General features: G+C 42.1%; 1 protein-coding gene across 1 annotated transcript; it reads left to right on the forward strand.

Annotated features, from left to right (window-relative positions):
* The first annotated feature begins 761 nt into the window (after positions 1-761).
* On the forward strand, positions 762-1567 carry LOC104122875 (insulin-like growth factor 1 receptor). The gene is made up of 2 exons (XM_035890596.1): positions 762-778; positions 1039-1567. Exons 1-2 carry the CDS (start codon positions 762-764, stop codon positions 1403-1405), a joined length of 384 nt encoding a protein of 127 aa, XP_035746489.1. The 3' UTR covers positions 1406-1567.
* Positions 1568-10541: the final 8974 nt, after the last annotated feature.

The raw sequence follows: 10541 nt of genomic DNA on the forward strand, positions 1-10541 counted from the left end.
ATGGGAAACATATCTGCGTGCAAGTTCAACCGTACAGCACTTTTATCAGATCAAAGATATCGCAGGCCAGGTGGCTCCCCGGTACCCTTGCAAGCACCTGCCTAACACTGTAGGTCTTTATTAAAAAAACAAAACAAAACCCAACAAAAAAACCCCAAACAAAAAAAAAAAACAAAACACACCAAACAAAAACCCCCCACAAAAAACCCCGCGATTAAAAAAGGACTGGATTTTTAATGTTGCTCTTTAATCTTTTTAGGAACATGTAAAAGAATAAAAAAGGGCCATCATTCGTCCAAGGTTGTTACCATTTTCAACGCTGCCAAATTTTGCCAAAAAAACTGAACTCTTTGGTTTTTGTTCTTGTTTTTTTTTTGTAGGCATGGAAGGAGCACAGTAATCAACTGCTCTGTTTAAAGGAGATCCTAATCATACACTTGTATTTAAAAAAAAAAAAAAAATTAAAAAAAAAAATCCAATTGTCTAGATCTTTTTGCAAAACTGGACAAAATGTGATTATTTTTTTTTTTCTTGTGATGGAGAAGATAAAAGGGATGGGGTAAAGAAACAGCCCTCCCTCCGCCCTGTCCCCATCCCAGTGAATTCTGGACAAAACTGGCAGTGGTGAGCTAAACAAACACGTGCATTTCGTACAAAAAAAAAAAAAAAAAAAAAAAAGACTGTCATGCAGCTGTATGATTCAGTAAGCACAGGGTATTTTGGAGAAAAAGAGAAACAGCGAGTCAGAATAAAAGTACGAAATGCTTCTGGGTGTCAGGTACCCACGAGACACTTACGGGCAAGTGTGTGGAAGGGAGTGGAGAACGTTGAGGAGCTGTAGAAGTAAATCAGTGATTAGGAAGAAGGTCGAAATGTGACGCGGGGATCTCGGCCTGTAAAAATCCTGTCACTTTGTCTTCCCTCAGAATCGAATGATTTTCTAAACCGCGTGGTCCGAGTCAGTCACGGTTGGTTGGGCTCCAGCCCGGGCTCATAAAACACCTCAATAAATGGTTTTGCTGTGTGTTTTCTTTCCAGGTTTGAACTGATGCGCATGTGCTGGCAGTACAATCCGAAAATGAGGCCTTCCTTCCTGGAAATCATCGGTAGCATTAAGGACGAGCTGGATCCAGCGTTCAAGGAGGTCTCCTTCTTCTACAGTGAAGAGAACAAGCCTCCAGATACAGAGGAGCTTGACCTGGAGACTGAAAACATGGAGAGCATTCCTTTAGATCCCTCCTCCACCCTCCAACCCACTGACAAGCACTCAGGACACAAAGCCGAGAACGGCCCGGGCGTGGTGGTCCTTCGGGCCAGCTTCGAGGAGAGACAGCCGTACGCACACATGAACGGGGGACGCAAGAACGAGAGGGCCTTACCGTTGCCCCAGTCTTCGGCCTGCTGATCCTTAGAACCCGAATCTCACAGAAATAAAACACAGAAAAACACGTGCATTGGGGGAAGAAAGAAAGAAAATTACAATATATTCAAAAGCCTACTGTACCTCAGTGGATCTTCAGAACTGCCATAGCTGCACTTGGGAGAACCCTTTTTTTCAGTAAACAAGTTATCGTATTTTTCTTTTTTCAATATGCAAGCAGATGTTTGTTTCAGTAAAGGACTCCATTCATGGGGCACACAGTTGGCCTTTTAAAACTCTAATGTTCACACTTAATAGCAACAGAAAACTTGAGATCTGATGTCTCTCTCCCTCTCCCCACCCCCTCTCCTCCTCCTCCTCTTCCTCTTTCTGTCTGTCTCTCTCTTTGCTTCGTAATGGGAAACATATCTGCGTGCAAGTTCAACCGTACAGCACTTTTATCAGATCAAAGATATCGCAGGCCAGGTGGCTCCCCGGTACCCTTGCAAGCACCTGCCTAACACTGTAGGTCTTTATTAAAAAAACAAAACAAAACCCAACAAAAAAAACCCAAACAAAAAAAAAAAACAAAACACACCAAACAAAAACCCCCCACAAAAAACCCCGCGATTAAAAAAGGACTGGATTTTTAATGTTGCTCTTTAATCTTTTTAGGAACATGTAAAAGAATAAAAAAGGGCCATCATTCGTCCAAGGTTGTTACCATTTTCAACGCTGCCAAATTTTGCCAAAAAAACTGAACTCTTTGGTTTTTGTTCTTGTTTTTTTTTTGTAGGCATGGAAGGAGCACAGTAATCAACTGCTCTGTTTAAAGGAGATCCTGACCAATATGTTCTATTCAATCATACACTGGTATTTAAAAAAAAAAAAAATTAAAAAAAAAATCCAATTGTCTAGATCTTTTTGCAAAACTGGACAAAATGTGATTATTTTTTTTTTTCTTGTGATGGAGAAGATAAAAGGGATGGGGTAAAGAAACAGCCCTCCCTCCGCCCTGTCCCCATCCCAGTGAATTCTGGACAAAACTGGCAGTGGTGAGCTAAACAAACACGTGCATTTCGTACAAAAAAAAAAAAAAAAAAAAAAAAGTCAACCGCACGCCAAAAATGAAACATGAAAACCATGAAAATAACCGGCAGAGATCTCCATCGTTGCAGCCTGCCGTCCTCCACAGGCTTGCAAGGAAAAAAACACCTAGAAACGTAAATTGGAGAAGACAAAAAAAAGCAGTAACCGGATTCAAGTCTATGATGCTTTGTTGACCTTTTCTCTTTATTATTAAGACTTCTCGAAGGGTCTTGCAGTTCTATGTTAGACCATGGATCATTTGCATACACATTGTCTTTTGTGTCACTTTTATAACTTTTTTACGGTTCAGATACTCATCTATATGTCTGTACAGAAAAAAGCTGCTATTTTTTTTGTTCTTTATCTTTGTGGATTTAATCTATGAAAACCTTCAGGTCTGCCCTCCTTCCCTTCCCTTCCCTCCCACTTCAACAGATTTTCTTATGCTTTGTACTATAGTGTGTAACTTTTACTTCCTCCTTCCCAGTAACTGATACCTTTCATATGATTTGCCATGAACTGTTTAATGCCTTTTTATAAATACATTTCCTCCTTTTTTTTTTTTTTTTTTTTTTTTTTTTTTTTATTAGTTGTTTTACAACATCTTGGCTGTGTGGGCTACAGGGCTTTTGAGGGGGACATGGAGAAAGAAGGGACACCCCGCACGGAAACACTCTGGCAGTGCTGTGGTGTGGTGTTTTTTAAACCCTGGTTTTCCTTCCTTCCCACTAACCTCTGCCCAGACAGCTTGTGAGTCTCTTACAGTGCAAGGCATGATACAAACTCAGGTCAGAAAAAAAAGGTTAAATATTTAGTACATTCTTGTTCAGTGTTTATATTCATTGTTGTACAAGGGTCCTACCCCTCCTTCCCTCCCCGCTTGTTTTGGTTGTGGCACACATCCACCCACCCATCCCCACACACACTTTCCCCACACACTCGTATATATATTATTTTTTTTTGTTGTTGTTATTTGTTGGGTACAACAGCAGACACCAGGCTTTTGGGTCACTGATTTTTTTAAAAAGACTATTTTAACCCTTTCACCCTGTGAACAAGAGCTATACCAGTTGCGCCCCAGGCATTCTTGGGGTGGCCACTGAGTACCTGGCTCCAGCCGACCCCAGCTCTTCGCCTTCCTAACGAGGAAGCCCTCCCGGAGGGCGCCCCGGGCTGCGCTTCGCACCCCTGGTTAAAAAACCCAATGAAACCAAACCAACCCCACCGTGCCATTTCCATGGGGCTGGGTAGAAAGGACGTAGCTGGGGCCAGTGGCTTGGCTAGCAAACGGTTAAGCGTTGGCAGCTATGGAAACCTGTACAAGTACAAGCTTGTTGCTTAAATCATAGACCAAACCTCAGAACAAAAGAAAATGAGTAAGCTTGTTTGTTCAGTTGCAGAAGCCTTGGTGAAAGGGGAAGGAGGGGGCCGTCAGGAGGTCTACAACCAAGGAGTCCCACCAGTTGCTCGTCTGACGTTAGTTACAGCATCTAAGCCTTTGTTTAGCACTGATCCAACCAAACGATGGCAGTGAAGAGGTGGTTCTGGGATGGAAATGTTTAAATCTTTTGAGTAAGAACAAAGAATTAAAATATACTGATTGCTAGTTTTGACTGGAGATTTTACAAAGTTTGTAGTGCTTTTTGCTTGTGTAGTTTAGGTCCCATTATCTTCTCTTGCCTCTGTCCCATAGTTATTTTTCCCTTTTAAAAATGAAAAAGACAAAAAAGTTAATTAAGAAGGTATTCTATGTAGGATTTTTTATTTATTTTTGTGATATCAGTTTAAATCACTGTAGAGATGCCCCATAAGAAATTTAAGTACTGAGATAAGGGTTTTTGAGTATGACAGGGGGACAGTTTTTTGATTTTTTTTTTTCAAACTTTTATCTACCTCACTCTTATTTTTTTATATGTGTGTATATACAAAAAATACATCTCACACTTCTCAGCAGCCAATAAATGCCGTTGATACTGGTAACCTCTCACTCCATATACCACATGCTCTAGGTTCTGGAGGGGAACAGTCACTGCCTGTCACAAAGGGTCACTTCAGAATATTTGCCTCAATTCCAAGGAGTTTCTCCAATTTTTTAGGTTCAGATTTGTGACTGTGAGGAGAAATCCAAGAGTTGTCTGACTTACGGTGACCATTCTTTAAGGCAACACGAAGGCTTTGTAATGTGCTGTCACGGTGGTCCTCAGGTCAGCAACGAAATGCTGCGTGTTTAGACGAGCGGAGACGTAGCTGACCTGATACGAGGACTTCAAATTCCGAGTGTTTGATAAAATCTGTTACAGAAATCCACTGTTTACAATGTTTGAAGGTCCAGAGGCATTGCTAGAGCAAAGGGAATGGTCTTTCTGTTTGCCCTCTAGAATGGGCTAAGTCATTCCTGCCAGTTTTCCCTCAGATGCCACAAGCACCGAAAAGACGTTTGGCCGAATCCGCACCTAAAAATAAATTGGCTCGACAGCGATAGCATTGCTTTGTTGACCGAAAAAACCCTGTCACAGGCTGCCTGGTGATACTACTACATCGAGTTTACAGCTTTGGAGCTTTGGATCTTTGCTGCTTCTGTTTGATGAGAGCACTGATTTTTTTTTTTTTTTTTTTTTTTTTTTTTTTTTTTTTTTTTTTTTTTTTTTTTTTTTTTTTTTTTTTTTTTTCAAAACTAACATTGAATTGATTTCTTTTAACGTGCCAGTAAAAATTCAGTTCCCTTTTCTTCCCCCGTTTATATGCTTTATAACTGTGGATTCTGATGGACCAGCCATCAAATTTTAACTGCCCTCTGACAGCGTGTAACTGGTTTACAAGCACACAGGACTAACACGAGCTTGCCGTCAACTTGATGTATAATGTTTCTCTTTTTCCAGCTCTGGCAGCTGTTGGTGCAGGTGTTGGTTGTGGTATCTGAATAATGTGGTGCTTGGCTACTTCGAGTCGTACACGGCCTCTTGAGCACGCAGCGCCGTGGTTAAGTACCACGGAGTTTGTCTCTGGAGGGAGCGTTTCTCTCTAGCCCGGAGAAACCAGCAAAATTTAAAGTTTTTACTAGGTTGGCTTGGGTTTCCTTTTTTTTTTTTTTTTTTTTAATATGAGGTTCCTGTGACCTTTTGGTGCAGTGGCTGTTCCCCTCTCTTGCACATATTGATTACCACAACTGGAGATCCTCAGATCTTTCAGCTGGCTAGGAGGGTTTTGTTAAAACTGTCCGAGTTACTGGGTTTTATAACTGTATGTAGGTGGTTTTAAAATGCATTAGGAAGAAACACTAATGACGTAGCACCCATCATGATAAACATTTCAGAAAGCACTTCAGTAGAAGGCAGTCACGTGCCATCACGTACGCGTGCGTGGTGACAGTCAGCTCTCCTGGACCAAACCACCTTCATGATAACATTGCGTTCTGTGTTCGCAATTCAAGCTTAATTCCTTTTTTGTTCTGTTTGTTTCCATAGCTTTTTTTGTTGTGTTTTGTGCATTTTGAATAGCTTTATTCACGTGGGGTTTTCATGCAGACTTCCCTTGGACAGTAAATCAAGTTGTTTGTGCATGTGAACAACTGAGAATTAATGTTGGCTTGATAGAGTCATAATATGGTTTGTAATGTTGTTCTTCCCTGAGACCACTGGCTTGTCTGGTATGGCAAATTTATTTAGAACTTCAGCTATGTTTGAATAAAGTTACAGTAATCCAATTTGTTTATAAATTAAAACCAAAAGCCCACCCAGCCCTGAAAACCAGCACGTTGACAAATGGTACCAAGATGTTTTAATGCAGCAGGAGAACAACTTGGCATCACCGCGGGGAGCAGGCGGCTTTGGTGTTTTCTCACCTGACTCGCATTGAAAAGCCGCTCGGTGGCGCAGAAGGTGGTTTGGTTGCAAAGGGACGTGGCTCCTACGCAAACCCAGAAGCGTCGGCTGCGTGGTACCGACCGAGGTGCTCTTTCGGGGGAGCAGTAAACCAGATGCAGGAGCCGAGCGTGACGGAAAGTGTGAGGCCGGCCTCGTGCGCACCGAGCCTTTCTCAGCGTGATGCCTCTGCTCTTTAAAGCTGGTTCGAAGTGATGTATGCTTCTAGGCGTGTTCGCACTGATGCTCCTCTTGGCCTTTAAAAACAAAGGAAAGAAAGCCCAGTTTGCCCGGGATGACTGGTCACCAGATGGAACTGCTGTCAGATCCTCTGGGAACAGCTGAGGAGTGTTCGGTACAATCCGAGTCTAAGCGGAAAACACTCCTATTGTTGGTGTCACTCCATAAATATATATCTATATATACATATATATATCCTGCATATGTATATCTATAATATAGATATATATACGTTTGAACCCTTTTCATTCCATTAGTACAAGTAACACTTGTTTCCTGTTATTCTTATTTTGTTTGTCAACCGTCTTATTTAATCACTGGGCTGAACAGCAGTGGGGGAAGGTGCAAGGGATCCACTCCTTACTAACCAGTGATAAAAGCCAGATATTGCAACTTACCCCATGAGCAGTTGCGCAGACGAGAATTTTAAGAACGATGCGTAGAAACAACACTAGTGGCCGGGGGTGCTGAAGATACAGAACTATGACCAGGCAGGAGGGCTTCGAAGGATGCCTCAGCTCAGAAACTGGTTGCTCAGAGATGACGGATGAATGGCCTCTGAAATTGAGCGCAGCCAGGTAAATGCTTGTGTGGAGACACATGAAAACAAAGGCTGTGGATAATGGGTATTGACAAAGACGCGGGGCTTGGCAGAAGTTTGAGGCAGCTTCCTGAGCTTGGTATGTGGGACAGCATCACAGCTCGGGTATCGCAGTTCTGATCGTTGGTACTTGTAAATAAACCTCCGGACTTCCCAGCTGGAGCGGTAAATTCATTGCCAGGAGTTGTAACGGTTGTTATCATCGGTCTGTATGAGTCGGTCTCAACTCACAGTCGGTCTGTTTTGCAAGTACCTTAAGACTATCACTAGTTCGTGTGTGTGCATACGCGTGCGTGCTCATCTTTTTTTTTTTTTTTTTTTTTTTTTTTTCTCCTGTATGCGTTTTGTTGATTAATACTCCATTAGCATTTTCAATAGGGCTTTAAGTCCAGTAGATTACGGGTAGTCAGTTGACGAAGATCTGGTTTACAAGAACTAATTAAATGTTTTGTTGCATTTTGTAAGTACATAGAATAATTTTATAAAATGTTTGTAGTTTATAAATGCCTAAAATATAATTTAAGGGCACTTCTCTGTGTCTGTGTATGGGTGTGTGTATGTGATCAGGTTTTTTTGATGGTACCAGTTTACTAGCTAGCTTTACAATATGCCAAAAAGGATCGCTGACTCGTCCAGTTCACGGCCTGTCCCTCTCCCCCTACCCGCCCAAGCTTTGTGTCCCAGTATACAGCAAACGACTAAAGGAGTTGGGGAAATGTTCTGTATCTTCAGTATCCTGGTCTTCCAGAGCCCTCTGGTTGGGGTGGGATCATCTTAACTGGTCATTTCACTTTACTGTCTAGGGCAGTTAACTTAATGGATTACAAGAACCTCACTGGTCGGGGAAACAGAACGGGTTTTGCTGCTACCCAGTCTCACTTGTGCTGTTCCGAACCTGCTTTACGGCGGCCGTGTGGTTTGAAGGATGCGACTGCGTAAGAGGGAAGATGGGTTTCTTCGTTACTATTGAGTAACTATTCGCAAATTTCTTATCACTTTAAAAGCTTGTATGCAGCCTCTAAAGATGTTGAGCACCATTTGAAGCTTTGTTGACTAGAGCAAGGCAGGGTCCCTATTTATTTTTATTTAAGAATGTTGAAGATCCCTTCCCCCTCGCTCCCCCCGGATCTGACTGACTGCGTTGCTGAAGGGTTCTGGCGATTTAGATACTGTTCAAAAATCGGCTCTTCTGTTTTCTGAACCAGTGAGGTTTGAGATGAAAGGATTGGCCAGAGTTTGTCTACCTCTGGGACAAAAACAAAACTAGAAAGTGCTAAGGAATGGATGCAGTTGCAAATACAACATTTTCCAATTTTTCTTCGTTAAATTTTTTTAAGAGAAAATTAAACAATAACATGGCCAATTTATTACATAAAAAGACTTGCTGTGTATAAATTATTCCTAAAGAAATTCCTGTGTTTATATTAAAATGAATCAGTAGATTAAAAAAAATTTCAAAATGTTTTTGTATATTCTGTTGTAAGAATTTATTCCTGTTATTGCGATATACTCGGGATTCTTTACATTATGAAAAGAAGAAACTTTGTCTATTTTGAATGGCTGAAGCTAAGGCTCCTTTAGTTTCTCTTACTCTGCTTTTTTCTAGTAGTTTCAGTACTACATGATTTAAGTTAAATAAAAGAATTCTGTATGCATTTGCCTGTTTTTGAATTTGTTGCTCCTGATGGCGAAGCAAGTGTGGGTGAGAAAACTCAAGAGTAAATCTCTGTTTTTCTTCTGCCCTTTTTGGCTGCATTTAATTGAGCTGCTGTGGATAAATCCTAGTACAGGTCAGCACTGCCATTACGGTGTGCTGAAATCAAAAGTATTTTCATCCAGTGACACCGAGCTTGTGGACCCTCTTTCAGTGGGCCTTTGAGCTCTGTTTTGCAGTAGGTAGTTCCTTTGAACAAGGTAAGCATTTTTATTTATTTAATTTGAAGAAAACCCGCATGTTTACCCTTACAGCAATCCCTAGATGAGGCATTCAGGCATCCAGCACGTGGTTATTGGTTTTCTGCAACGGTCATTGGAAAAGACAGCGGCAAGAAAAAAACCTAGAAGAAAATCTTGGCGTTTCCAGTTCCTCTGACTCTTGTCATCAGAGTGTTGACTGAAATAAGGCACGGTGGTGGTCCAGAGCTTCATCAGCTGTCCGTGCCGTTAGGTTTGTCTGTTGTCCTTTTTACTGACGTGATGCTTGAGAAACAGGCTCGTTTCCCTTGGGAGATCCCAGGTGTCCACATTAAGCTGCTGCTGTCCTGTTCCAGTGACTGTTTTTGAAAAATACCTGCTAATTTTATCTCGCCCTTCTCTGTCATGGTGCTAGCAAGATGATCAAGGAGAGCATGCGTTGACGTTCCCTGCGAGTGGAAGGGGAAGCGCTGTAAACCTCTGGCGTACCTGGCTGCCATGGTGCAGTCTGTCTGTCTGAAGCTGTGTTTGAGGCGCAGAGGGGCCTGGCTTGGCAGGGGGCAAGCACAGATGTAATCCGTCCCTGTCTGGTGCCAAGTTTTACAATTTGGGGTCTCACTGGGTTCCTGGTTGTAAGTAACGTAATGTGCCATGGCACAGCGCTTCAACGATTGCCTCTCCTGGGACAAGTTGGCTTTTTGATTTTGATCCCCCAAGTCCCTGAGTAGCCGTGAGCTGTTCTACGGCAGGACTGCTGTCTTTGGGCTGTGCTTTGTGGAAGGACTGTGCTGTGTTCCTTGGGCAGAGGCACGGAGAACACGGGTAAGTGGTGGTGTCGGGCACTTGAAACCCACATTGCTCGTGGCATTACAGCTCCTGCTGCATTCCAGCTTTTTGTTTACTTTCTTTTAAGTCACCCTGGGTTCGTAGCCCATTTCTGATGTGGAAAACCAGCATTTAGAGCAGGTCACCAAGAGAGAATTGTAAAACTTCACATGACAGGGTCCCTATGTGTGTTTTGTTTCCCCCTTATTTACATTGTTTATGTGGGCACTTTGGCTGAACTTTCTCTCTGGACTTGGACAGGGGCCGAGGGGGACCTCTGCTACAGCCATCCGATGCTGAATGGCCTTAGGCTGTAAGCATCCATCTGGGTTCAGCGAGTCTTCATCAGTGTCTTTCTAACCATCAGAACTAGGATTAAGCATCTAAAAAGTCCAGTTTCACACTTTCTTAAATCTGAAGCAACCTCATCATTGTTAGCAGTACAGATGCCAATCAGTTGTTCTTTCTCTTAAGCTTTTTACACCAAGGAGAGATCTAAACAGTTTTTTAGGGTTTGTAAGGAAATTTCACTGAAAATAACATGGAATATAAATTCCTTTATGTGAGTTTCTTAAGTAATCTTTCAATTTACTTCATTTAAGAGAGTAAGGAATTGCATTCTAGAAATTGTTTTTTTCTTACATGATCCATC

The sequence above is a fragment of the Egretta garzetta genome, unplaced genomic scaffold (assembly GCF_000687185.1).
Source record: "Egretta garzetta isolate BGI_Z169 unplaced genomic scaffold, ASM68718v1 scaffold322, whole genome shotgun sequence".
Lineage (NCBI taxonomy): Eukaryota > Metazoa > Chordata > Aves > Pelecaniformes > Ardeidae > Egretta > Egretta garzetta.